Raw genomic sequence first — 27141 nt, 5'->3', positions numbered from 1 at the left:
GGAATCGAACCCAGGGCCTCAGGCATGCAAGGCAAGCGCTCTACCACTGAGCCACCTTCCCAGCCCCTGTGATCCCAAAGTTGAGATATTTAATTAAATTTTCTTAAAGTTCCCTAACTAGTCCAGCACTGGTGGCTCTCGCCTATAATCCTATCTGATCAGAAGGCGGAGATCCGAAGTTCGTGATTTAAAGTCAGCCCTGGCAGTAAAGCTTGTGAGACTCTTGTCTCTACCCAAAATCAGGAAGTGGAATTGTGGCTCAAGTGGTAGAGTGCCATTTTCATGTAATAAAACCAAGAATAAGCTGAACTTAACTATGTAAGATTCACTGGCAATCTTGGAAAAAAGCCTCTGTGCATAGGAGGGACTATGCACAAAAAAATAAGGAAACTGAAGCACAGAGCTATTGAATATTTCCCTCAAGGACACCCAGGCTGTACTTGTATGAGGCTCCTTATATGGATAGAACAAGACTGCAATCCAAGCAATCCAAGTGTTTCTAGCTAAAGACAACTGAGCCTGATCTCCTCAATCTTGGAGCAAGTTGGGGTCCTGCTCACCTGGGCCAACCTTAGCCATCCACCAGCTGTTAAGGAATTCATTTTTGCAGCTTCAGTTTTTTTGTAGAATACAGGCACTGATTCCGTGAAACTGCAGAGCACAATTGAGCCATACCTCCAAGACTGTTTTTTGCTGTCTATTTTGGAGATAGCATCTCATGAACTTCAGAGATCCTCTGGATCCCAGCCTCCTGGGATTACAGGCATGAGCCACAGTTGAATTTAATAGGGGTACCTCTTGAGCTTCAGCCAGAATTACAGACACCTCTGATTTTATAGAAGGGTGTCTTAGTAGAGAAAATATCTGGTCTTTTATCTCACATTCCTGGCACAGAGCATCAAACACTTGGAATTTCCTGAGTGGTTTAAGTGTGCTTAATTATTCACAATGAACTTCTTACGACTAACAAAAGTGACTTGTGCTAGCTGCTAGTGGCTTTCAGCTGTGATCCTGGCCCAGATCAGAAGGATCAAAGTTCTGAAGTCAAACCAGTCATGAAGCTATCAAGACCCCATCTCAACAGAAAAAGCTGGAGGTTGGTGGCATACACCTAATCCCAGCTAAGGCAGGAAGCATGAATATGACCCAGGTCTGGGCTACCCTGACAAAAGGTATCCCAAAACAAAATTCTATTTAAAAGAAAAAAAAAATGAAGCTCACGTCTATAATCCTCCTCAGGAGGCTGAGCTCTGACAATGGCAGTTCAAAGCCAGCCCAGGCAGGAAAGTCCATGACACTCTTATCTCCAATAAACCACCTGAAAGCCAGAAGTAGCGCTACAGCTCAAGTGGTAGAGCCCTCACCTTGAGCTGAAGAGCTGAGGGACAGTGCCCAGGCCCAGAGTTCAAGCCCACAACCTAAGGGGGGGTGGGGGGAGAGACAAAACTGGGCCTTCAAACAGTATCAGAATGGGACTGGTTGCCAGAAATCAACCATCTTTCAGCTGGGAAGGGAAGAGGGGTGGGATATCAGTCACATGGCCATTGAGTTATCCAATCCTGACTCTAGACATGGGGGTTAGTAGACACTTTCAACGAGAGGTTCAGAGAGCTTCCTGGCTGGAGAAGCTGTGGATGTGCCAGGAGGGTGGTGCACTCTTCCTCCGCAGGAACATGAATCTCCAGCCCTTGCTGCCCTGTTATACTTTCTAAGAAAGTGCTGCTGGGCGCCCGTGGCTCACACCTGTAATCCTAGCTACTCAGGAGGCTGAGATCTGAGGATCACGGTTCAAAGCCAACCTGGGAAGGAAAATGTGAGACTCTTACCTCCACTAAACCACTAGGAAACTGGAAGTGGCACTGTGGCTCAAGTGGTAGAGCGCTCGCCTTGAGCTGAAGAGCTGAGGGACAGCGCCCAGGCCCAGAGTTCAGGCCCCATGACCAACAAAAAAAGGAAGTAGTAACTGTAAGTATGTGTATGGCACTCTCCTGAGTTCTGTATGTCATTCTGATGAATTATTGAACTTGAATGAAGTCACAGAGTTCCCACATATTTTAGGTAACGACAATTTCGGGGGGGAGTAGTGGGGCCTGAACTCTGGCCTGGGCGCTGTCCCTCAGCTCTTCAGCTCAAGGCGAGCGCTCTACCACTTGAGCCACAGCGCCACTTCTGATTTTCTGGTGGTTTATTGGAAATAAAAGTCTCGTGTAGGCCTGGGAAGGTGGCTCAGTGGTAGAGTGCTTGCCTTGCATGCATGAGGCCCTGGGTTCGATTCCTCAGCACCACATAAGCAGAAAAAAGTCGGAAGTAGTGTTGTGGCTCAAGTGGTAGAGCGCTAGCCTGGAGCTGAAGAGGGACAGCGCCCAAGGCCAGAGTTCAGGCCTAACAACCGACCAAAATAAATTTTTTTTCTTGCCTGGGCTGGCTTTGAACCACAATCCTCAGATGTCAGCCTCCTGAGTAGCTAGGATTACAGGCGTAAGCCACCAGCATCTGGCTCAGATTTTTTTTTTTTAACTGGTCTGGGGGCTTGAACTCTCTGAGCTGCTTTGTGCTCAAAGATAGTCTTCTACCACTTGAGCCACAGTGCCACTTCCAGCTTTTTTTTAGTGGTTTATTGTAGATAAGAGTCTCATAGGAGGGACTGGAAAGGTGGCTCAGTGGTAGAGCGCTTGCCTTGCATGCATGAGGCCCTGGGCTCGATTCCTCAGCACCACATAAACAGAAAAAGCCGGAAGTGGTGCTGTGGCTCAAGTGGTAGAGCGCTCGCCTTGAGCTGAAGAGCTGAGAGACAGCGCCCAGGCCCAGAGTTCAGATCCAAGACAGGCAAAAAAAAAAAAAGTCTCATAGGAACTTTTCTGCCTGGGTTGTCTTCCAACCACAATCCTCAGATCCCAGCCTCCTAAGTAGCTAGGATTAGATGTGAACCAACAGCACCTGGCTACTTAGAGAGAATTTCAGGGAGCCTGGAGAGGAGTGACTTGTGGCTGAGTTCGTGACCTGTGAGTCTGTTAACTCCAGGTAGTGGAGCTCAAAATTATTTAAACACAAAACTTCAGAAATAAAGCTCTAGGGGCTGGGAAGGTGGCTTAGTGGTAGAGCGCTTGCCTTGCATGCATGAGGCCCTGGGTTCGATTCCTCAGCACCACATAAGCAAAAAGAAAAAAGCCAGAAGTGTCGCTGTGGCTCAAGTGGTAGAGCGCTAGCCTTGAGCTGAAGAGCTGAGGGACAAGGCCCAGGCCCAAAAAAAACAACTGGACCCCCCCCCAAAAAAAACGTATAAAGCTCTAATGCTGTGTATAAATATAAATAAGCTTAAAATGGCCCACCATTGTGAATTGTGTAATGCACTAGTTACCATCTGAATTGAATCAACTTGTGGGACACCAAATTGGTCTCAGCTAATTGTTGTAGAAATGCAAAGGGCAAGTTTCTAGCCCCTTCCTGAAGTCTTTGGTGTGTGTGTGTGTGTGCTAGTACTGGAGCTTGAACTTGGCCTGGATAGTGTTGCTTAGCTTTTTCCCTCAAGTCTTGTGTTCTATTTCTTGAGTTACACCTCTATTTCCAGGTTTTTTGGTTGCTAATTAGAGATAAAAGTCTCACAGGCCAGGTGCCTATAGCTCATGCCTATAATCCTGGCCACTCAGGAGGCTGATCTGAGGATTACAGTTCCGAGCCAGCCCAGGAGATTTTTATTTCCAATAAATTACCAAAACAGCTTGAAGTGGGCTGTGGCTGAATAGAGCACTAGCCTTGGGCAAAAGCAGCTCAGGGACAGTGTCCAGGCCCTGAGTTCAAGCAAAACACAAAGGATCTAAGGTATATTAAAATTTGTGAAACAGGTTGGAACTGATTACTTGCCAAGCACTTGCCTGACTTGGTATGAGGCCCCTGGATTCTATCCCCTCTGCCTAGGAGCTCCCCAAAGTTTCTGGGTCCTCAAAAAAGTAAACAGGGAAAGCATTTTTACAATAAAAAATATATATTAAAAAAAAAGTAAACAGGAAAGAGAAAACCAGTGTCAGCCAAGATCCTCTTTGGGAATCGCCAAGTCCTGCAGGTTGGGAGATGTTCCTTTCTTCCTGACTCATCTGTATAGTTGTAGTAAGTACATTACAGCAGCACTTTCTGTCCTGCCAACAGCCCTTCCTTTAGGAAAGGCTGTGGCATAGGTAGAGGGAACCAGGCTTGGCTCAGGATCTCTCTCTCACACAGACACACACACACACACCCCTCTATCTGGGGAAAATTGGCTGACCCCCCAGTTCATGCTCATGCTCATTCCTCCCCACAGTGAATGTGCCTCCTGTGCTCTTAGGGAAATGTGATGAGCATCATCAGGGTTCTCTGCTAACCATCTCCACAGGTGTGCTGCAGGTGTGACCATTTCCTGAACACCAGAGATGCCTGTGTCCTTTCTTCATCCACAGAACAACTTAAAGATGTCCTGCCTGCCCCATTCCACCCACAGAGGGCGAGTTGTCAGTGGCTGTCATGCCAAATGCATCCACCTCTGATCCAGCAGGGCCACTGCCGGGATACACACAAAACAGCACTGGATAAGAATGGTTATCGCAGCATCGCTTTTAATATCGCAGTGGTAGAAACAATTAGCTTTTCCATCCAGAGGGATCTAGTTACGGTGCATTAACATGAGTTATGGGAGCCAGATACAGCTGGACCACTGCGAGTTATAAAACAACAAAGGACAACACTGATCAAGAAAAAAAATCTCCAGGCATATTTAAAAGAGCAAAGTTGGCAATATATGTGGAATATGTATATACCCAAGTGTATAGAAAATATATTGAGCCGGGCGCTGTTGGCTCACGCCTGTAATCCTAGCTACTCAAGAGGCTGAGATCTGAGGATTGGGGTTCAAAGCCAGCCCAAGCAGGAAAGTCTGAGACTCTTATCTCCAATAAACCACTCAGAAAACCGGAAGTGGTGTTGTGGCTCAAGTGGTAGAGCGCTAGCCTTGAGCTGAGGGACAGTGCCCAGGCCCAGAGTTCAAGCCCCAGACCGACAAAAAAAAAAAAAAAAAGAAAATACATTTAAATACTTTAAATTTGCATAAATAGTGCTAGAAGGGCTCAAAAGTAACTGGGACATGGGTAACTGGGGGAATAGGAGGGAAACTTTAAAATACTTTATTTAATGTTTGAGACAAAGTCTTGCTATGTGACCAAGGCTGGCCTGGACCTCCTGCCTTGCCTCTGCTTCCTGAGTGCTGGGATTACAGGCATGTCCTACCACACCCAACTCATTCTATCTTTTGTATTTCAAAATATGTACCTCAAGCAAGGACTATCTATAAACAAATATATAAATAAAGTTGAGTTTTAGTCTCAGTCAGTATACATTCCCTGCTCTCTTACCTTCTCTTTGGCTTATGCCTGCCTTTGCTGGCAGAAAACTTGTCAGAGGCCCTTCCTTTCACACACACACATCTCCAACCCCCCTTTGGCACATTACACCTCCAAGCCCCTCCCTCTTCAGGTGGGATCTAAGGCCTCCAGGGTTTACCACAAGGTGGCGCTATCTACTGTTGTCGTGGTAATGGTCACAGACCTAACCCAGGACAACTGGAGTCAGGGTGTCCTGGCCCCTCCTAGGTGCTCACCTCTCCACCCCTGCCTCCAGCATTCTTCCAAGAAATCTGGAAAACTGGGAGGAAGGAACTCGCCAGGTAGCCCTAATACCTCCCTCTTAATTTGGCCCTCAGAGCTTGGAAAGTGCCTCTCCCCTCGGGTCTCACTGGGTACACCAGATGTGTCCCCTCCCCTAGTCTATCTAGCTCTTCATTTCAGCCAAGAAACACTTGTCACTAGAAACAGCACAGCCAGGACTCCTCAGGTGGGTGGGAAGGGATCACTGATATCCTGTGTCTATTCATACGAGCTGTCATCTGCCCTCCCACCAGCCATAGGAAAGGTCATCTTAAACATCAGCATGCTGATGGGCCCCGGCGGAGTCTCGAACCTTTGCTCCCGGAGCTTCCAGCCTCCCTGGCCTGGCCCTGCCTGTATGCCCCTTTCCATCAGGGGCAGCGCCCTCCCTGTCTTGGTTGTCCTCCCCTGTCCAAAGGCTGTGGTCAAGAACAGGCAGTCAGTGCCTGAGGCTGTAGAGCTCCTGACCTGGGGTTCTGGGCTTTTGTGCTCAGGGGCTGTGGGAGAAGGGCAAGGTAAAGCCCAATCTGAGCATGGGCTCCCGCGATAATGGGCCCTCTTGAGGGCGCATCTGCATCTTGGTCGTGACCCTGGAGCCTTGTGCCAAGGAGCCCTTCGGGGTCTCACACACACTCAGCCCCGTCTCCTCTCCTAGCCTGTCAAGTGCACTGCGCTGCTGGGCACCTCTAAGGGGCGCTGCGGGAGGCAGAAGCCAGCAAGTAGCTGTTAGTCATGGAACAGGTTAGATCACAGAGCCGCTGGCAGGGACACAGGTCAGGTCCTGCAGGGCAAGAGTTCCCTAGATGATCTCTTTGTTCTGGGTGTCCCTACTGCATGGTCCTTCGGGGTGCTGAACAACAAAGCTCCAAAACTGCAAAGTGGAGGGCTGCCAGGAAGATACTAGGAACACCAAGCACCCTCAGATAGGGAGGGGGGCCAGGCGGCGGGGGCGGGGCCAGCTCCTCAGCCCACAGGGACCTGTGGGATAAGACCAGCCAGCTTTCATACCAATATAGTTCTCTTTTAAATACACGTTCCCCAGACAGAGCCAGGGGCAGGCTCTTAGCAGAAAGTGGGAATGTGAAACAAAATGGAATGGATTGGCAGGATGGCCCCCACTGTGCCAGTGTGGGGGTCCCCACACTAGGGAGGTGGTGGCAGTTCCTTGGGGTCCAGTTATTGCTAAACGGGGGGGGGGAGGTGCCCTCCCCCTGAGGGACATCCCCCACACACTGGTCAGGATTATTTCTGCCCTCCAGCCCTAGCAGAGTGGGGGGCTCAGGCTCTTCCGCGCTTTGCCCAGAGGGGCAGGAGGGACGGCTCAGTAGCTGCTCTGGTGGCCGGTGAGGATGTAGAGGTTGCTGTGTGCCCCGGGGTTGTCTGTGGGAATGCTCTCCAGTATGATGTCTCTAGTGAGGGAAGAGGCACCTGGTGAGCAAGGCAGGAGGTGCAAGGCATGCTGGTCCACTTCTGACCTCAGGGATGCCACCACCTACCTGTGGGCCCCTAGTACTCGGAAGATCCTCGTCTCATCCGTGATCTCTTGTGTCACCTGGAAGACAAAGGGGTACTGAAATCACTCCAGCAGGTGTCCTCTCCAAAGACACGAGGGCTGTGGGGGTGGCCCGGCCCAACTCACCTCATTGGTGTCCAGGCTGCGGCCCTGCATGCCATGGCTCCAGAAGGCCAGCACACTGTCCTGCAGGCACACTGCAGGGGGGAGGGGCTGGCTCTACCTGCCCAGCTCCACCCACTGAGGCAGGAGCCAGCCGCCCCCCCTTCCCCCAGAACCCACTTCTGGCCTCAGGGGTCCTAACTGTGGATGACCAGGATGGCTCCCCAGAAGAGCTGGAGGCATTCTTCTTGCCCTCCATCCAGCTCCTGCCCCCTGGGCCACCTTGTATTATACTCTGAGCTAGGAGGGCACCCCTGCACCCCACCTCTGGCTCACTTACCCACGGTCTCTATGGGGAAGTCGAAGGTCAGCTCAGGGGCCAGTGTGGCTGTGGGTTCACCCTGCAGGTTGACGATCCTCACGCAGCCTACAGAGGAATGGAGCTGGTGTTTGTGTGCGTGTGGGGGAGACAGAGTGGCTCCCTCCAAAGGAGGGCAGATCCCTGCCCCCACCCCCACCCCCAGCCCTTACTCCCCCTGTGCTCCTGCAGGGATCACAGAGGTACTCACGTTCAAAGCTGACCAGCACTGTGTCCCTGTCCACCTGGATCACCTGTTGTGCAGAGCCTGGAATCCCCTCTGTGGGCAGAGAAAAGGGGACCAGACCTGACTGAGCCCCCAAGATATGGGGCATCTATGGGACACACAACCACTTTCAGCCATCTCACACTGACCCCTACCAGGAAACTCAAGAGAGGGGGAGGAACTTCCTGAGGACCTAGCAGGACACATCTTCCAGGGAGGTGTGAGTGGGCTCCACTCTTCCCTTGTCAGCCTCGGTTCCTCACGAGTGACCCAGGCATAGCAATGCACAGCCGGGAGACTCAAGAATGAAATTCTGCCAGCTGCTGGTGGCTCACGCCTGCAATCCTAGCTAGTCAGGAGGCTGAGTGAGATCTGAGGATCGTGTTTCAAAGCCAGCTAGGGCAGGAAAGTGCTTGAGACTCCAATAAACCGCTAGAAAACCAAAAGTGTCACTGTGGCTCAAGTGGTAGAGCTCTATCCTTGAGCAAAAAACGCTCAGGGGGAGCACTTAGGCCCTGAGAATGAGCACCAAAAAAACAAAACAAATCCCTCTTGTGAGCAAGGCTATCATGCTGCCAGGCCTGAGCACTGGCAGCTAGAGTTTTCTTGGCTGTCAGCTGTTTGGTACAATAATTTTTTCTTGTGTGTGTGTGTGTGCGCGCGCGCATGCAAGCGTGCGTGCACACATATATGCACATGCATACTAATATTAGGGCTTGAACTCAGGGCTTTACACTTTTAGCTTTTTTGACTGACGCTGGTGTTCAACCATATGAGCCATGCCTCCAGTTCTGGCTTTTTGCTAGTTAACTAGTGCCAAGACTCAGATTTGTCTGCCTAGGTGGCTGGCTTTGAGCCACAATCCTCAGACCTCAGCCTCCTAAATTACTAGGATTACAAGCATGAACCACTGGTGCCCAGCTCCTTTCTCACTGTAGCTGGCCTTCAACTCCTAGACTTACTTCAGCGATCCTCCCTGCCTCAGCCTCCCCAGTAAACTGGGACTCTAGGCTGCACCACCATGCCAGGCTTAGTCTTGGAGATCTTTCCAGCTAAAGGGAGGCAGAGAGTTCTAAACCCACTCTGATGTCCTTGGGCCCCAAGGTCTCTGGGGAGCCGTGGCTTGTGATTCCCAGCCCCTAACTCCCGCCTCTGTCTCCCTTATCTGCTTGCCAACCACCCCCCCCCCCAATCCAGTCTCCCTGATTACCAGGGGGAATGAGGATGTCAGGCGTCAGGCCGGCCTCCAGGGGCAGGACGTGGAACAGGACGCGGCAGCCAGGCCCCTCGGGTCCCTCAGCACCCACACACACCTGCGGCAGCTCCTTTCCGTCTAGCACCAGCGGCTCCAGCATCCCAGCTGGGCTGGGCAGGGGGCTGGAGAAGTTCTAGAGGGGGAGCCGGGTAGTCGGGGTACTCGGGTCTCTGCTGCCTGCCTTGAGACTCCCTGGGCCTCTCCCACCACCCCCTCACCTTCAGCAGCAGAAACTTCTGCAGGGGCTCGTACCACTGCAGCAGGAGCATGCTGGCGGGCAGGGCGGCCAGCAGGAAGGTGCCACCCGTGTAGGGGTTCCTCACTGAGGGAGAGACAGATGGTGGGCAGGGAGCTCAGCCTGTGCCCCACCCTGCTGGGGCCCCACTCGGCCAGCTCTTACCCACACGGCACTGCAGGCAGCCTTTGGTGTCTGGAATCTTGGTGGACAGGGCAAAGCGCCTGGAGGGGTGATAAATGGGGGTGGGGGGTAGGGAGTTGGGGAGCCATCGACAGCCAGAGCCCTGTAGGGTGGCCATCTTTATCTTGCACACTAGCACGGCGACACCCCATCACTGCGGCCACCTTGCAGCTCTCCAGCCCGGAGTCCACAGAGTCACACCCAGGGCCCTCGTGGCCTTGTGCAAGTCACTTCCCCCATCCATGCCTCAATTTCCTTATCTGCAGAATGTGGGTAATGCTAGTGGCCACTTCCTGGGCCGCAGACAGGATGATACAAGTTCCTACGGGGAGAAACGTGCGCCTGGTAGCTTTACTTTTCCACTTGCTTTGAGTTCTAGGAGCCAGGAGCTGGTGGCTCACACCTGTAATCCTAACTGCTCAGGAGGCTGAAACCTGAGGATCCTGATTTGAAGTCAGTCTGAGCAGACAAATCCAGGCCAGTCTTGGGGCTTGAACTCAGGGCCCAAGCACTGTCCCTGAGCTTCTTTTGCTCAAGGCTAGCACTCTACCACTTGAGCCACAGAGCCACTTTTTTTCTGTGTCTGTGGTACTGAGGAATCGAACCCAGGGCTTCATGTATGCTAGGCAAGCACTCTGCCACTAAGCCACCTTCCCAGCCCTCTAGAAAGACTCTTATCTCCAGAAGTAGAGCTGTACCTTAAGCAGCAGAGCTCTAGCTTTGAGTGAAAAAGCTAAGCAAGAGTGAAAGGCCCTGAGTTCAAGCTCCTGTATCAACACACAAAAACAACACAAAACAAAAGCAATTCTTTTTTTTTGTTTTGTTGTTGTTGGTCATGGGGCCTGAACTCTGGGCCTAGGCGCTGTCCCTCAGCTCTTCAGCTCAAGGCTAGAGCTCTACCACTTGAACCACAGCGCCACTTCTGGCTTTTTCAGTTTATGTGGTATTGAGGATTCGAACCCAGGGCCTCATGCGTGCGAGACCAGCACTCTACTACTGAGCCACCTTCCCAGGCCCAAAAGCAATTCTTTTGTGGGCAAAGCCATGTGAAGGAGAGTGGCAGGAGTGGAGTCGGGCTCTGGATTGCTGGGCTGCGCTGGCCCATTTCACAGATGCACCCACAGGCCCTGCGGGAAGAAAGGCTTCAGACAGTAACCATTTGCCCTCCATCACTGCTCTGGTGGGGGCCACAGGCCTGCAGGGCCAGGGAGCGGGTGGCTTCGATGATGGGGAGCACGCAGTATTCTCTAGGGAAAGGGCCATGTGACTCAGGCTCTGTCTGTACTTCTGCCAAGACGGGCCCCTGGGAGGAAGCCGGCGTCTGCCCCTCTCTGCCCTCTGCCCTCCTTCTTCCTCTCGCTGTCCTCCCAGCTGGCCTTTGGGAAGGACTGTGGCATACATTCTGGCATGTAGCTTTGTATTTGGTTCTTCCTCTTGAGTAATTCATGTTTTCTCTTCTTTATGTGCAACGTGGACCTTGTGATTCTGACCTTCCAGACACGGGCCCCAGGCTGCAGTGCCTCACCAGGGCCTCAGTGGGCCAGTTTCCTGCAGGCCCAGGGCCCAAGCAGAGGCTGGACAGGGGATGAAGCTCAGGAAGCCCAGAGGACAGTGGACACCAGGTGCAGTGCTGCCCTGGGCCTGGACTGCCTACCCTCCCTGCAGGTCCCCTGCTGCATGCCCCACCTCTACATCTGGTCATGGCATCTGAACCCAGAGCCAGCCCTCTCCTTGGAGCTTCTACCCCCTCTAGCTGTAGATGGATGGAGATCTCCTTAGCATGGCACATTCAAAATGTATCTTAGAAGCCAGGCGCTGGTGACTCACACCTGTAATCCTAGCTATTCAGGAGACTGAGATGTGAAGATTGCAGTTGGAAGCCAGCCCAGACAGGAAAGCCCATGAGACTCTTATCTCCAATTAACCACCAAAACACCAGGTATGAAGCTGTGGCTCAAGTGGAAGAGTGCTAGCTTCAAGCAAAAAACTAAGGAAAAGTCAGGTGCCGGTGGCTCACGCCTGTAATCCTAGCTGCTCAGGAGGCTAAGATCTGAGGATCATGGTTCAAAGCCAGCCCGGGCAGGGAAGTCCATGAAACTCTAATTGCCAATAAACCACTCAGAAATATCAGAAGCAGTGCTATGGCTCAAGTGGTAGAGTGCTAGCCTTGAGCTGAAGAGCTGAGGGACAGTGCGCAGGCCCTGAATTCAAGCCCCAGAGCTAGCCAGCACAGTCAGCACGCACGCACGCACGCACGTGCGCGTGCATCTTGAGCCGAGCACTGATGGCTCATATTTGTATCTTAGTTACTTAAGACGCTGAAATCTGGAGGATCTAGAGTTTGAGGCCCTGAGTTTAAATCCTGGGATTAGCAAAAACAAAAACCAAGAAAAGGGCTGGGAAGGTGGCTCAGTGGTAGAGCGCTTGCCTTGCATGCCTGAGGCCCTGGGTTCAATTCCTCAGCACCACATAAGCAAAAAGAAAAATACCGGAAGTGGCTCTGTGGCTCAAGTGGTAGAGCGCTAGCCTTGAGCTGAAGAGCTGAGGGATAGTACCCAGGCCCAGAGTTCAGGCCCCACTACTGGACCAAAAAAAAAAAAAAATTGCAAAATCCAAGAAAAAAACAAAAAAACAAAACCACAGCCAGGCACTGGTGGCTCACACCTGTAATCCTAGCTACTCAGGAAGCTGAGAGCTGATGATCAAGGTTCAAAGCTCGCCCAGGTAAGAAAGTCTAGAGACTCTTATCTCCAAGTAACCCCCAGAAAACCAGAAAACCGTAAATGGCACGTGGCTCAAAAAGTGCCACTGAGTGCCCTGAGCAAAAAACAGCTCAGGGATGACTCCCAGGGCCTGAGTTCAAGCCCCATCACCACAAAAAAAAAAAAAAAATGTACCTTGGGCTTGCATCTTCGTACAGCACTTGCCTGGCAAGCATAGGCCCTGTGTGTGCCAGAATTAGGGTTTCAACTCAGGGCCTGGGCACTGTCCCTTAGTTTTATCCGTTGGTATTTTTTTTTTCTCAAGGCTAGATGTCTACCACTTCAACCGTACCTCCACTGACTTTTTTGGTAGTTTATTGTAGTCTCACAGGATTTCCTGCCTGGGCTGGCTTTGAACCTCACTCCTCAGATCTCAGCCTCCTAAGTGTCTAGGTTCACAGATGTGAGCCACAGGCATCTGGCGCAAAAACAAACGTCAATGCAAATTGAATTCAGCTCCTCCTGGCTCTTGTTCCACCTCTAACTGATGACAGCTCCATCCTTCCTAAAGCCAGGGCAGGGCCCTGGTCAGCCCCACCACGCCCTTCTCCCCTCTACTGCCTATCATCAGGAAATCCTGCTGGCTCCACTGGCAAAACAGTACCAGAACTGGACCGGTTTGCATTTCCTCCATTGCTACCCCAGCCCTCGTGCACACTGCTTCCCACCCCAGCACTGCAATACCTCCTTACTTCCACCCTCGCCCTGTCGCTGGTGATCTCAGTGTGGGTCACTCTGCAGCATGCCCGCCCCACTCTCTCTGCCCTCTGAGTTAAAGCTGAAGGCCTCCTCAGTTATCTCCCTCTCACTCAATCTGATCCACCACACTGCTTCATTGCTGTTCCTCAAGTAGACCGAGCTGACTTTCGGTCCCAGGGCCTTTGCACTGGCCCAGCCTTCTGCCCAATGGCCTTCCCCACATATCTACAGGATTAGTCTTTTGTTGTTTCTGCTGCACTGCTGGGGACAGAACCCCAGGCTTTACATACAACAGCCAAGAGCTCTGCCACGGAGGTACAGTACCCCAGCTCTCTATTGCCCAAAACAGCACTTTCTCAGCAAAGCCTTCCTGAGCACCTGTTCAACGCCACCCTTGATGTCCCAGTGGCTGGATGATCTCTTGAGCCATCAGCCACCAAATAGTTTCCCTGACCCAGCTCCACACTGCCTGCCTCCCTCCACAAGCAATAGACGCCATGACAAGGGCCAGAGTTCATCTGTGCCCCGGGACTCTGCTAGGAGCCTTCTGAGCACTGTCGTCATCAGCTGAATGACTAAGTGCTCTCTCCAACATGGCCCATGCCTCACAAACCTAGGACACACTCAGGGTTACTCTGTCCCCTAACCTTGTCAGTCCACTCTAAATGCCCCCCCAGGCTGGCCCACGGGCCCGCTCCTTTCCCAGTTCACCTTCCATTGTCCACCACAACTCATTAGCATGTGCCTCTGCCGAGCATCTTTCTATAAGAGGGCTGAGACGTTCTCCTGCCCAGGGCAGGCCTAGATATCTTATCTCCCAGTCCCAGTGATTGGCTGGAGAGCGAGGCGGCACCTCAGCGGGGCCAATGAGAAGTGGCCTGAAACCTCTGTGGGAATGATTTGGGAATGGAGGTTCTAGATCCATGGGGTTGGGACTACAGGTAGCCCCATCTGTTCTGTCCTTTGAGAAGAAAGTCTGTTAAACCCAGAGATGCAGGCCAGTTCCTACCAGTGCTACCTGCACCTGGATCCAACTGAGCCTGAAGCTAAGCCTACCCTGGCACCTTCAGCTACATTAAACACTAAACTCACTTCTGTGCTTAAACCAATGAGTTGTTTTGTTTTGCTTTTGACTGGGTCTTTTTAGGTCGCCCCGGCTGGCCTAGAACTTCAGATCCTCTTGCCTCAGCCTGGGATGACAGGCCTATGGCACCACTCCTAGCTCTTGGCCAGTCAGCTGAAATCACCTTCAACAGGAAGAATCCTGACTGGCACTCAGATCGATCTTTTAAAAACGCTGATGGTGCAGCAGTGGCAGCAGCAGCAGCAGCAGCAACAGAAGAGCTCTGCCACCAGGGCAGCTTCCTCGGCCTCAGCCAAATACCATGGAGGTCCTGGACTGTTTCACACACATCTCTGCTCTTTCCTCTGCCCAGAAACCATGTGTTCTCAGACTCTGATCTCTCTCCACTCTGCAACCTCTGTCCCCCAAGGATCTCCCAGCAGGCCCACCTCAGCATCAGGTGGGGACAGGGACCATCTTGCAAAGGGAGTCATCTCCATTGATTCTCCAACACAGAATTCGTGAAGCTTTATGTCCAGCATCGCCCAGCTACCGGCCATCAGGAAGCCCAATAGCTGCGGCTGGTGAGGAGGTGGCTAGTACCTGTACTGACCAATAGGATCCTGGGGCTCAGGGAGGATAAGGGACCAGCTGATACATCAGAGCCCCTGCCCTCCAGTTCAGTGCAACGCGCAACCCCTACCTGGGGATGATGCGCTGGGTGAGGCGGTTCGTGGGGATGGAGAGCGGCGCCTGGTGCTGTAGTCTCCGTTGCTCAAACAGACCCGGAAGGTCATGTGCCCAGATGTGTGTGGATTTCCCTGCCATGAGCAAGGCACAAGCGGGGGCTTAGGGGGAAGTTCAGGGCACAGGGGCTCAGCAGCTGCCCCGCCCCCTACCTGAGAGTGACAGCAGCACATTGTTGACGCAGTAGAGCCAGGAGCAGCGGTGGGAGATCAGCTAGGGGGCAAAGTGAGGGGCATTTGGCTGGCGTGCAGCCTCCCTGAGCCTCTGCCCCACCCCCCCAAGGCCAGAAGCCTCACCTTCTCCAGGGTGTCCTCGTGCAGCTCGTGCAGGTTGAGCGTGTAGATGCCCTCCTCAGCTCCCACCACCAAGAACTGGTCTGAAGGTGTGAGCACAGGGTCAGAGATCAGTGGCCCACGTGGAGGGGGGTGGGTCCTCCTCTGGCCTACCTCGAGTGACAGGGTGGACCCAGGTGACGGCAGCGTGGATCCGAAGGGGACAGCCATTGAAGACTTTGGAAAAGCAGGCGCCCATCTGTAGAGGAAGCGAGGGGCTGAGGGGGGCCGGGGCAGCAGTGGGCGGGCAGGTGAGGAGAGCAGCTGAGCGGGACACACACACAGGTGAACACTTACGTGCACCTTGGGGGTTGGGGGAAGCCCATGGCAGGATGACCTCTGGGAGGGAAGGAAGGAGTTAGGGCCAAGGTGACCTCATTGCCCAGTGCCCATAGCCCCTCCTCCTCCTGGCCCTCACCTCAGGATCTTCCTGCTGCTTCATGGTGGCCCAGGCGGTGGGCAGCACTGAGGGGCTGCCAGGGCCTGGGGGACGTGGGGGCAGGGTTCCTGCAGGTATATAGGCCGCACGGTGACTTTCAGCCCTGGCCCCTTTCCAGGCTCCTCCTGGCCTCCCAAATCTGAGGCTCACCTGGAGAGCTCGAGAGATGCTCCTTGGCTGGCTCCGCAGGGGAGGGCCCCAAGAAAGGGGCGCGTTTGATGGTGCCCATGGCATCATCGGGGGAGTCCAGTTCCTGGGAAGAGGGCTGGGCTGTTAGATGGCCCTGTCACCTGTGTGTACATCCCCTCCCTCCCAGCTACAGCACCTGGAGGTCCGAGGCCGGCCTGATGGTCAGGCTCCTGCGGGAGACAAAGCAGTGGACAACCGCTATGAAATGGGATTGGCTCCTGGGCCTAGAGTCCCCGCCCCTCCCAGAGTCCCCGCCCCTCACCTTTCCTCAAGCGCCTCCTGGACGGACTGCAGCAGGCTCCTGTGTGACAGCGGGGAAGGATCAGAGGTCAGCCTCACTACAGGACCTCCCCCTGCCCCCCCCTCCCCCGCAAAACACGCTGCAGCTTTCCTCCCTCACTTACCCACTCAGCTCCTCCTTTCCCAATAGCGTCCACTCTTCCTCCCACTGGAGGAAACCAAGGCAGAGAGACAAGGAAGGAGGCAAAGAGAAAAAACTGTGAGAGGTCAATAAAAGTTGCAGGAAAGCCACTGTGGCAGCCACGAATGTAATCAGAACACTCAGAAGGTTCAGGCAGGAAGTTCATGAGTTCCAGGCTAGCCTGGGTCATAGAACCTGACTTTATCACTGAACAAAACTAAACAAAAGCGAGGTACTGGTGCCACATGCATGTAATCCTAGCTATACAGAAGGCAAGATGGCAGGAGAGAGGACAGACAGGAAGATGGACAATGCACTAGTAACACCAGAGTGTAGGTCAGACCTATGCTGACAGAGCCAATTTTGTGCATGTAGCTGTACTGGTACTGGAGGCTTGAATCAGGGTGCTGTCCCTGAGATTTTTTTGCTCAACGCTGGGACTGCACCACTTGAGCCATATCTCCACTTCTGGTTTTTTGGTGGCTAACTGGATTTTCCTGCCTGAGCTGGCTTGGAATTGGGAACCTCGTATCTCAGCTTCCTGAATAGCTAGGATTGTAAGAATGAGCCACCAGTACCTAGCTTTTTTTTTTTTTTCTTCCTTGTGGTACTGGGGATTGAACCCAAGGCCTCATGCTTGCTCTACCACTTGAGCCATACCTCCCCACTAGCCCTAGGCCCATCTTCTAAGTCGCGGTCTAAAGGAAACTGGCCCACAATGGAGCCATTAGCTACAGATTTGTGGGTGGTACAGGGAGCCCCTGTCTGAAAGCAATCTCTTACATCAGAGACCCACCCCCACCCCACTCCCCACCCCCGGCCCACCACAGCCCTCACCGGCTCATTGATTGGGTCGGTTTCCTTCCTGCGAGGAGCGCCAAATTTCACCTGGTGAACTGGGAGGCCCAGAGTACAGGGTTAGGGGGCTGGCATCTCCCCCCACAACGTACACACACTGAGACCCTGGTATACACACAGCACACACCCTAACCCACGGGCAAACAAGTCAGAAGACTCACACTGGATCTCGGAGGGGGTCCTCTCGGCCACACCAGGCTGGCCCCGGGAGTGAATGGTGTCTGGAAACATGTCGTAAGTCTAAGAAGGAAAAGCAGTGCACTGGCACCCAGCGCCCATCTCCTGCCAGGAATTCTGCGAGGGCACACACATGGGGTGTTCTGTTTTTGGGAAAACCCTCTGAGGTCACCGTGGGATTAAAATGGGCACCCTCATGTCACAGATGGGAGAACTGGCACAGAGAGGCTATGTGACTTGCCAAAAATCACACCGAAAGCAAGATGACTCAGTCATGGCCCCGGGTCAGCCTGGGCTCAAGAGTGGGAACCTATCACAGGAGAAGCAAGACCCAGCCCAGGGAAGATTCCTAATAGGCAAGCTCTCTGTGCTGGAATTACTGTGACTTTAAGCTCACACCTGTAATCCTAGCTACTCTGAGATCTGAGGATTGCAGTTCAAAGCCAGCCCAGGCAGGAAAATCTGTGAGACTCATCTCCAATTAACCAACAAGAAGTTGGGAATGAAGCTGGGGCCCAACTGGTAGAGAGCCAGCCTTGAATGAAAAAGCTAAAGGACAGAGCCCAGGTCCTGGGGGTCAAGAGGGGGACAGACCTTGACCAATATCTCCTTTGGGATCCTTCCAACCAGATCAGGTCAAGGCCTTGTTCCCGGCCCCGCCCTTCCCCACTGCTCCCTGCTTACCTCTAGCTCACAGTCTTCAGGGGAGGGGGTTCCCAGGTGGGGGTCACTGGCCTTGTCCAGGAGCTGAGTGAGGAGGGCCCGAGGGAGCTGCTGGGTTGTGAAAGGGTGCTGGAGGAATGAGGGTGCTCAGGTTAGCCTTGTTCTCCAGACATTAGTGCATTGAGCCCCAGGCCCGCCCTGCCTCCCACCTGCAGAAGCCTCTCAGCTGTTGGTCTCTTCTTGGGGTTCTTGGTCAGTGCCAGCTTGAGGAAGTGGTGGAAATTCTGGGTCCTAGTGGGTACAAGAACCCCCACCCGGCGGGAGGTTAGGCCCCATGCAGGGCATCCTGCTGATCATTCCATCCCTGCTCCAGAAGCTTCCAGAACCCAGCAGGGCCTACCCAGCAAGGAACAATCAGGGCAGGACAGTTACTGCCCACGGCTCCATCACCAGCCATCTGCCCTGCTCTCCCGTCCACACCAGGTCCTGCACCCTGGGGAGTCAGACGGTCCAAGCACGGGAAGGGGGAGGGGAGGGGCCTCACCAGCGCGTCTTGTCCCTCAGCTTGGGTGGCTGGAAGCTGCTCTTTGACATGAGCATCAAGGCCCTGGGGGAGGGTGTGAGGTCAGGGGTGAAGGGTCAGCAGGGCAAACAGCCGGCAAGGGGCATGGCCTAGGCTGACCTCATGGGGTGCAGATGGAATAGTGGCGGCTGCAGCTCGCCCAGCTCAATGGCAGTGATGCCCAGGGCCCACACGTCACACAGCTCGTTGTAACCACCCTTGCGTTCCACGGCAGCCACCTCAGGCGCCATCCTAGAAGTGGGGGGAGGGAGGGGTGTCACATGTGCGGCTGGCCAGGAACCCCACTTGTGGCCCCTCCTCCTCTTTCCAGGCCCCAGCCTCACCAGTATGGAGTCCCAATGAAAGATTTCCTCTTGGCCACAGATGCTGTCAGCTCCCCAGATACCCCAAAGTCAGCTGCAGGAACAAGAGCAGCTCTCACCAGATCTGTGGCTCTACTCACCTCCCCCATCACTCCGGGGCCTCAGGCTCAGGATGCACCTGGAAAGGCTCAGATGGGCAGGTGGCCAGGCCCAGACACAGCTGCCACTGGCCCCAGGCCTGGCCGGGTCCCTTTCCTGCAAGGGGTCAACCAGCCTCTATCCCTGACTCAGTGCCTTGGTCCCACGCCAGGATGCCATCCAGGCCCAACCACAGCTAGCTACCAGCAGGAAGGGACTATGCCACAGTTCCTACATGGGGAAACTGAGGCCAGCGGAGTAAAGTGATTAATCCCAGGGCACCAGGCACTCTCTAGAGCTTCTGGGCTGCCACAGAACCCTAGGTACTGAGTGTGTCCCTAGGTACTGACCCAGCTTGACATCGCCCTGGAGAGTGAGGAGAAGGTTAGCTCCCTGTGAAAATGGAGGAGAGATTCAGTGCGCTGCCCCAGCCTCCAGCACCCTCACCCTGCGCCCTTAGCCGGCCCCTACCTACCTTGATGTCTCGGTGGATCTTCCCTAGAGAATGCAGATGGTGAAGCCCCTGAGGACAAAGAGGAGTCCCTGAGGGCAGCCACCTGGCACACATCCTCTCACTGAACCCCTTCTCGGAGTAGGGCCCCCCACCCAAGCCACTTCTTCCTCCCCTCTCCCCAAACAGGAAGTGACTGAGCCAAGAGGGAAATGGGCTGCTTCCGGCAACAGGGATGGGGCCCCTTCCCCTCTAGGACCCAGAGCCCCTTGGGCCAGTCCTGTCTGGAGCGCTGGCTTCACCCCACTGGTCAGCTGGGGTCTGGACCCACAGCTCCTGGAGAGCTAGAGAGTCTTATGGGCCCAGCTACCTTCAGTGCCTCCCGGCAGACGTAGGCAATCTGCCTTTCCTCCAGGGGCCCAGTGGCTGAAACAGAAAGGGTGAGGGCTGGCATGGAGCAGGGCTGAGAGATATGGGAACCCTCCCTGACACCCTAGTGTGTGTGAGGGGGTGCAGCAGGGACTTCTAAGGGAAAGGGGTGTTAGATACATCCCTCTCCTGCTTAGGATGGAATTCGGAACCCAAAGAAAGACAGCTATCACTCAAGGTCACACAGCCAGTCAGGAATGGAGAGAAGCCCAAGTCTGGCCGGGCCTGTCCCCGGCTGCTGCCACGTTGGGCTAGGGGGAAAGGCTACAGCCCTCCAAGGACCCCCCACACCCTCCGGGGGGACCCCCCGCACCGTGGTAAATCTCCTGTAGGGACCCCCCTCCGCAGAACTCCATGCAGATCCACAGGCGGTCGTTCCTGGGGAGGAGACACAGGGCTGGGGTGGGCGCGCAGGCCGCGCGGGGGCTGCGCGGGGACAGGCGGGCAGGGCAGCCTCACCTGAGGTAGCTGCCGATGTAGGCCACCACGTTGGGGTGGCGGCATTCACGCAGGATGGTGATTTCCTGCTGGAGGGAGCTGATGTCGTCCCCTGAGGAGCACGAGGGCACACAGAGGGGGTGGCTGACTCAGTGGCTCAGCTGCAAAATGGGCCTCGGGCGCCTCCCTCCAGACCGGACAGGTGGACAGGTGGCCGGCGGGGCCGCGGGGGCAGGAGGGGGGTCTTGGAAACGTCCACCCTGCGCCCGCACCGAGCCCGCGCCCGCCCGCGCTCCGCTCCGACGCAGAGGCCCCGCCCGGCCCTCACCTGGGTCCAGCTTGACGATCTTCACCGCGGCCAGCTCGGAGGTGGCGGTGTCGCGGGCCTGCGGGGCGGGGGGCGAAGGGGTGAGGCGGGGGCGGGGCGGCCCTCCCGCGCGGCCGGGCGCGGCCCCCTCCTCCCGGCTCCGCGCGCGTCCCGCCGGCCCGGCGCACCTTGTAGACGTCGCCATAGGTCCCGGCCCCCACGCGCTGCAGCAGCTCGAAGCGATCCCGCGGATCCTGCAGCGACACGTCCCGCAGCAGCGCCATGGCCCGGCGCCGGGCGGGCCGGCCGGCAGGCGCGAGCTGCGGAGCCGGCGCGGGGCGGCGCGGGGCGGGGCGGGCGCCGAGGCCGCGAGGGCGGGGCCGGGGCCCTGGGGCGGGGCGGGGCCGCCCCGCCGCGCCGCCGCCGGGCCGGGAGGAGGCGCCCGCGGGAGCCGCCCCGCCGTCCGCGCCCGCGCCACAGGTGGGCGCGCCGGGGCGGGGCCGCCCCCTCCCACGCACCCCCAGCCGCAGGTCCCGGGACGAAACACGGACAGGTGCAGGCCTTTTTTTTGTTTTTTTTTTAACAAAATGTATTCATCTGCCTTAGAACTAAAAAATAAATCTATGTACAAAACAGGAAGAGTTCGGCCCGCGCCCTCCCACCCCCCTGCAGGCTTCCTCCGGGTCCGGGGATGGCCGGGCCCCGGGCCCCTGAGTCCAGGTATCAGGGCTCGCCCTGGGCGCGGGCACGCGGGGTCCCCAGCCGTGGACTCCGCGGTGCGGAAATGTGCCCCAGAGTCCCGGGCCAGCAGACCTCAGCCCCTAGAGGGAGGCCTGCCTCAGTCTCCCCAGGTGGGAGGGCCACAGCCTGCAGTCGGTCAGTCTGGCCGAGGGAGGCGGGGGTCAGAGCTTCGGCTGTGGCCCACTTTCGGGGGCTCGATCCACCTGGCCGGCCGGGATGCGCGGAGAGGGGACTACACTCTAGGAGCAGGGCCATGGCTGGAGGACCTCACTGCCTCGACCATCTGAGTACTTGTAAACCTGGGAGCTGGGGTGGGGTGGAGGCGGAGCCAGGCTGTAGGCCCAATCTGGCTGTTTGGGAGGCAGCGGGGCTGGCTGGGGAATGGGTGCTGGGGGAAGCCCAGCTGGATGGACTGAGGGTGGGACGGGGCTCCCCGCAGGTCACAGGCCCTTGCGCTGCCGCTTGAGGAAAGACAGAGTGTAGTCGCTGGGCGTGGACACCTTCTGCTTCTTCATCTGCACCTGCGACTGCGCAGTGAGCTGCAGCTTGATGGCGCTGGAGTTGATCTTGGTGGCCACCAGCAGCTCCTTCATGCCCTTCATCTTCTCACTCTGGAAAGTGAGCACCGGCCCATCTGGTGGCGGTGATGCAGCGGGTGCGGGGGCCTGAGCTGCGCTGCTGCCTTCAGGGCCACGGCCTGTGCCTGGGACTGTTCCTGGGGGCTTTCGGGGTGGTCCCGAACTCGCACCCTGCCCAGAGTTGGGACCCTTGTCCAGTGCAGGCTTCTTGGGGGGCGGAGGCTCCTCTGGCTTGGACTCTCGCCGTGGCCCTCGCCGCCGGCCTTCACGGGCCTCCTCACCCCAGGGTTCCTCTGTCTCAGCTGCCTCTGCATCTCGGCTCACTATGTGCACCTTCTGCCGCACCTGGACGAGCAGCCAGGAAGGTGTTGCAGACCACGGTTGGGAACTGCAGGGCCCACCCGGCCCCAGCGACCCCGGCTAAGGGTCTGTTCCATCTATCCCCAAGTAGAATGGCAGTGTCCCACCACCCTGTGGTGACGTCATACCACGGAGCACCCAGCCCCCTCACCTGTCCCTCGAAGCGGCCTAGGGACTGCACGAGGAAGGTGGCCCAGCCCACGTGCAGGACAGGTGTGGGGCTGCCCTCCTCCCATTTGCAGATGCCATCATAGAATCGCAGTAGGTGAGCGAAGCACTCAGGGTCCTGGAGGGCAGAGCCCTGGCTCTGGGTGCCCTGGGCAAAGGGGAAGGGAAAGTAGAGCACAGGTCAGACCCAGGGTGCAGGCAGGTCCCCACCTAGGCAGAGCGCTGACTACAGAGGTGAGTAGGGGTCAGGAGCATCCTCAAATCCTCCTTCCTCTTATAAAGCCCGTCTCAGCCAGGGCAGAGGAGGGAAGGCTGTCTCCTACCTCCATCTAACCCTGTGTGAGAACCCTGGCCATCGAAGAGAAGGCTGCCACCCCATATACCCAAAGAGACAGGGTAGAAACCCCCAAACATCCTCAGTTCCTTCAATCCCAGGATCTTGGCTACAGCAAGAGAACACAGCCCTGGGCCAACTTCCACACACAGTCCCCAGCCGTGTAATGGGGACCCTGTCCTAGGGTGGGCTCCAGTGAAGCTCCAGCTCTTCACCTGAGTCTGCTCCCCGGGCCGCTCCTCGCCTGCCTCCAGCAAGCTGGCCGCCTCCTTCAGCAGGTTGGGGATGACATCATTGGCCACTTCAAAGAATTCCTTGTAGATCTCCTCGTCCTCTCGGCAGTAGTTGTAGCTGAGAGAACAGGGAGCATGTGGGATCTGTGACAGATGCCCCCAGGGAACAAACAGGGGGAACAGCCCAGATTTTCTCCCCCCAGGTCATCCCAAGCCAGACAAGGGCACCTATGTCAGAGTACTCACAAGACTGAGGAGGGGAGGTAGGGCTAGGCTAGAAATTGGTGGAAAGAAATGGGAAAGGTATACCCAGAGGCCCCTACTTCCTCAGGGATGGTAGCCTTGGCTGCTCTGGGGACTGAATGGAGGGAGAGGGGACAGAGCTGGGAACCCTGGTCTCAGTCTTGGACAAGAGTTGTTGGAAACTGAGTAAGGGGAAAGGAAGGGCTGGAGGCCGCAGTGGGGGGATCCTCACTCCTGGATGACCGTGGCAGTGTCCGCCCAGGCCTGCAGGGCCTCTCGCACGTTGCGGTTGCGACAGTGGTAGCCAGCCAGGTACATGTAGGGGTAGATGTGCTCATCACGGTAGTAGGCCTTGGCGGAGGCAATGCCCTGTGGGATGGGGCAGGGAAACCTCAGGGAGGCAGCCCCTGCTTTCTGGGATGGCATGCATGCCCCATCGAGTCACACAGGGAAGGTACAAAAGGGAAGTTGTGGAGTCCTCCCCACTTCCAACCCCAGCTCCACCTCCTGCTGGCCCCTTTGTGGAACTCTCCTCTGGGAGGTGACTGCTGAGGCCTGAAGTATATTATAGGGGTGGGGACCCCCACAGAACAAGGCCCAGGGAGGGGCTTTGTCACTTACTCTTCTACAAAAATACCAGAGGTTTCCAGACCCAACACCCTCTGTGCTCCCACATGTGGCCTCTGCTATACATGGGAAGGATACTAAGGGGACAAATTGAGGCCCTGCCAATCGTAGGCTGGGGAGTGCAGAGCACCCCTTGGGCAGCCCTGACTATAGACAATGCACTTGATACAAAATGGGGACCTGTGTGGAAGATGCTCCCACACACCCGAAGCCCTTCCCTCAACTGTTCCCTGCATGTCCCGGAAAGGAGACCCCAGACATTGTCAAAGCCTAGCTCCCCTGCCACCTCCTGAGATGCTCACCTTATGGTAGAGGGTGAGCGGGTCTGGCCGGCCAGGGGTTGGCTCCAGCTCCTCCAGATCTGCCAGGTTCCCTAGTGCCATGGGGTACCTGGGAAAGGATCAGAAGTCTAGGATGCCACTCACCGCTCTGGCCCCCAAGCCCTAGTCTGGCTACTTCTCCTTACTGACCTTTCCAGATGTCCCCGGTCATAGAGCAGCCAGAGCAGCTTCTAGGGCCGAAGAAGAGAGTTATGAGTTGGGGGGGGGGAAGAAAGGGGGGCAGCTTCCTAGCAGGTGGCATGGGGGATCAGAACCACTAAGGACTCCCCAACTAGGGAGAGAGGGCTAGAATTCAGGAAGCAATCCTTCAAGGGAATCAAAGCCCTTTTGGGTCTCAATTCCACTGTCCCAGGAACCCCTGAAAAGGAATTATTCACATACAGAAAGATGAACTCTGCCCAGGGCCCCTCAGCAAGCTGAGGCAGCAGCCTGGCCAGGCCCAGTGCTGCAGGCACACCCCTCACCTGCTGCAGCTGCAGGAGCTCCAAGGAGTCCGTGTGCAGGTCAATGGAAGGGTTGATGGCACACACCATGAACGCCACCTCCATCTTTCGATCACAGCGCATGTATGAGCCTTTCAGGTACAGCCAGCTCTTGGGGGGGGGGGGGGAGCAAGAGCAGAGGGGTCAGGATGGCCCACAGTGTGCCTGCTACAGGAACGACTGCAGGCAATGGGCTGAGTGTATGGGCCAGGGAAGAAGAGTCCCTTGGATAGCTTGTGTTAGCAGAGCACCAAGGGGATAAGGTTGGAGGTCTTACATACCCGCTCAGCCACACCAGCATTGACTGTCTGGCCTCTGCGGTCCTCATTGCCTTTGCCATGCCACGTGACCTCAGCTGTCTGCTCCCCATTGGGACCAAACACCACCCAAGCATGATCCTCAGACAGAGCCAAGTGTACGTCCCGGAGACCCAGGGCCTGGCAGGCCCCTACTACAGCAAAGGCCACACCAGAGCTATCCAGTTTGGTACCTGTAGAAGGGGGCAGTAACAAGAGAGGGTCTCTTGGGCTTTTTTGGCCTAGTGGGAGAGGAGCCAGGTATCAATGTGCCATATTCCCTCCCACAGCCCCCCAGGCTTCAAATGGAGCTCCAGCAATACCTCCCATGTCTTCCATAGGAGAGGCTCACCTCCCCAGTTACATGCTTGTCCCCAGAAAAGGACAGGTGCTTTCTGGATCTACCATAGCTCTAGACAGCTTGTGACACTGCCCTTTCCTTGTTATCTGTTATCACCTACTTCTATTAATTCAAAAATTTGCCTATCTCATCACATCTATTAGATTATCACAGCAATAGTAACAATAGGGCACTGTGGCCACCCACCAACAAATCCTCCCAATTTATCTCTGCACTTCTCCCCACCCCTCCCCCCCCAATCTGCTGCCACCTTCTGCATTTCAAACTGCATGGCAGGGCTAAAGGTACTGAGCAGACACAAGGAAAGGTGAAAGGTTTTGGAGTAAAGCGATTCGATTTCTGCCCCAGTACTGCCATTCTGTGACTCTGGCACATCCCTTGCCCTCTTGGGATCTGTTTCCCCCAACTGCAAAGGACAAACACCTGCCCCTCCCCACTAGGTTTCCAGGTCTCAAAAGAGTTCTGTAAACCACACAGCACTGAGAAGAGGAGGTGGGCCAAGATTCATTTTACTCCCCGGGGCCACCTGTCAGGCTCCAACCTGTGATGAAGCTGAAGAGGGACTGGATGTGGGCCCGGTCCTTGAAGTAGGAGCGGCTGAGGCTGTTCCATATGACATCAGAGACTTTCTTCACCAGCTCGCGGCTGGAGACACCCCCCTCTCGTGGATAAAGGGACAGGTCGACGGCGCCTCGGATCTGGGCGGTGAAGCGGGCATAGAGAGCAGCGATGATGGACAGGTCGGCCACGGGGAAGTAGGTGAGGCCGCCGGGAGGGTCAGGCGCGGGGCTGGGCTGGAAGGTGAGCTCGGGAACGTTGGTGGGGATGACACGGTTGACGGCTAGGAAATGCTCGACGAAACCCAGTACCAAGGAGAGGAGCACCAGATCGGGCTCCTCCCGGCCCAGCTCCGCAGCAAACAGGCGCACCACATCGTCGATGGAGCGCAGCGGGAACAGCGTCTTCTGGGCGGCCTTCAGCCCCATAGCGGCGGGCGGCGGCCTGCCGGGGAGTCCCGGGAGAGAGAAAGAGGGTCTGGCTTGGGGGAGGGGACCCCCGACCGGGCCCCCCCGCGGCTCCCCCGCCTCCCCGCCCCCTTCACCTGCGCCCACCAGCTGCCCCTCCTCGGTCGACGAGACCCCTCGGCCGAGGAAGAAGGGCCTCCTTGTCCCCTCCAAACCCGCGACCCCCGGCCCTGCAGGGGTGGGCGCCAAGGACCTTTCTGAGGGCCTCCAAAAAACGTCCCGCCCTCTCTCTACGATGATACCCTCCGAACCCTGGAGTCCTTCCAGAAGGAGACCTCTGGTCAGCCCCCTAAATCCCAAGGAGAGTCCTGGCCTCGGTCCCCCGCGCCCACCTCCGCGCTTACATCCCACACAAGGCACCGCGGCGCTCGCCGCCTGGAGCCTGCTGGGAAGCAGAGTCCCGCCTCTCGTGCCGCGTCGCCTGCTGGGAAATGGAGTCCTGAGCCGGCCCCGCCCTGCTGAGTCTGGAAATGGTGGCGCACGGTGCCTTATGGGAGTTTCGCTGCTCAGAAAGCCTGCGGGGGGGTGAGGGGGGGGGAAATGGGGCAGGGAAACAGGGCCACTTTCTCGATTGGATCAGCCCCTATCGCGCGCTGGCGAGGAGGCGGCCCCGCAGTGTCTTCTGGGAGATGTAGTTCGGAGAGTGACAGGCGCGCTCCAGTCGTCCCTGCGCGTCCTCGTGGGGGACAAAAAAAAAGCTATTTTGAAAACACTTGCAGGGCCGGGCGTGGAGAGCGCGGCGCGCAGAGGCTGGGGCGCGAGGGGCGTGGGGAGCGCGGCGCTCGGAGGCTGGGGCGCCAGGGGCGTGGGGAG

At 56.2% G+C, this 27141-nt stretch overlaps 2 protein-coding genes across 4 annotated transcripts; both read right to left on the bottom strand.

Annotated features, from left to right (window-relative positions):
- Window positions 1-6669: 6669 nt before the first annotated feature.
- Map4k2 (mitogen-activated protein kinase kinase kinase kinase 2) lies at window positions 6670-20840 on the bottom strand. Of its 2 annotated transcripts, XM_013021140.1 has the most exons (32): window positions 20728-20840; window positions 20561-20618; window positions 20254-20344; window positions 20108-20172; window positions 19736-19791; window positions 19390-19437; window positions 19265-19307; window positions 18798-18870; window positions 18574-18705; window positions 18436-18498; window positions 18101-18182; window positions 17913-18020; window positions 17213-17291; window positions 17031-17089; window positions 16177-16220; window positions 16035-16073; window positions 15909-15942; window positions 15734-15836; window positions 15563-15651; window positions 15442-15483; window positions 15259-15343; window positions 15109-15188; window positions 14965-15025; window positions 14769-14886; window positions 9524-9582; window positions 9342-9445; window positions 9079-9256; window positions 7854-7922; window positions 7625-7711; window positions 7309-7379; window positions 7166-7221; window positions 6670-7078 (listed from the first exon to the last, which is right to left on the bottom strand). In XM_013021140.1, the coding sequence occupies exons 1-32, from the start codon at window positions 20821-20823 to the stop codon at window positions 6991-6993; spliced, it is 2460 nt and encodes an 819-aa protein (XP_012876594.1). In that variant the 5' UTR covers window positions 20824-20840; the 3' UTR covers window positions 6670-6990. The 2 variants fall into 2 exon arrangements, with proteins under 2 accessions (XP_012876594.1, XP_012876595.1); XM_013021141.1 differs by lacking the exon at window positions 20728-20840 and having other exon boundaries at window positions 19390-19412; window positions 20561-20616.
- A 407-nt stretch (window positions 20841-21247) lies between these two features.
- Men1 (multiple endocrine neoplasia I) lies at window positions 21248-26731 on the bottom strand. Of its 2 annotated transcripts, none has more exons than XM_013021214.1 (10): window positions 26661-26731; window positions 25845-26305; window positions 24928-25136; window positions 24629-24757; window positions 24294-24334; window positions 24126-24213; window positions 23429-23565; window positions 22936-23071; window positions 22370-22534; window positions 21248-22203 (listed from the first exon to the last, which is right to left on the bottom strand). In XM_013021214.1, exons 2-10 carry the CDS (start codon window positions 26287-26289, stop codon window positions 21721-21723), a joined length of 1833 nt encoding a protein of 610 aa, XP_012876668.1. In that variant the 5' UTR covers window positions 26290-26305; window positions 26661-26731; the 3' UTR covers window positions 21248-21720. The 2 variants fall into 2 exon arrangements, with proteins under 2 accessions (XP_012876668.1, XP_012876667.1); XM_013021213.1 differs by having other exon boundaries at window positions 26673-26705.
- Between the last annotated feature and the right edge of the window lie 410 nt (window positions 26732-27141).

Source organism: Dipodomys ordii, unplaced genomic scaffold (assembly GCF_000151885.1).
Source record: "Dipodomys ordii isolate 6190 unplaced genomic scaffold, Dord_2.0 Scaffold54, whole genome shotgun sequence".
NCBI classification, from domain to species: domain Eukaryota; kingdom Metazoa; phylum Chordata; class Mammalia; order Rodentia; family Heteromyidae; genus Dipodomys; species Dipodomys ordii.
Note: the sequence above shows the minus strand (reverse complement) of the source record. Positions and strands in the feature narration are given on the sequence as shown.

Excerpts from the sequence above, each read along its gene's own strand:
- Map4k2 (XM_013021140.1), bottom strand. The coding sequence starts at position 20,823 with ATGGCGCTGCTGCGGGACGTGTCGCTGCAGGATCCGCGGGATCGCTTC. Across the intron at positions 18,871-19,264 it reads CCAGGGCGATGTCAAGCTGG|CTGACTTTGGGGTATCTGGG; the intron begins GTCAGTACCTAG and ends TTGTTCCTGCAG. Across the intron at positions 17,292-17,912 it reads CTGAAGACTGTGAGCTAGAG|ACTTACGACATGTTTCCAGA; the intron begins GTAAGCAGGGAG and ends TTTCCTTCTTAG.
- Men1 (XM_013021213.1), bottom strand. Across the intron at positions 24,758-24,927 it reads ATGCTGGTGTGGCTGAGCGG|AGCTGGCTGTACCTGAAAGG; the intron begins GTATGTAAGACC and ends CCCCCCCCCAAG. Across the intron at positions 23,566-24,125 it reads CGCTCACCCTCTACCATAAG|GGCATTGCCTCCGCCAAGGC; the intron begins GTGAGCATCTCA and ends CCCATCCCACAG.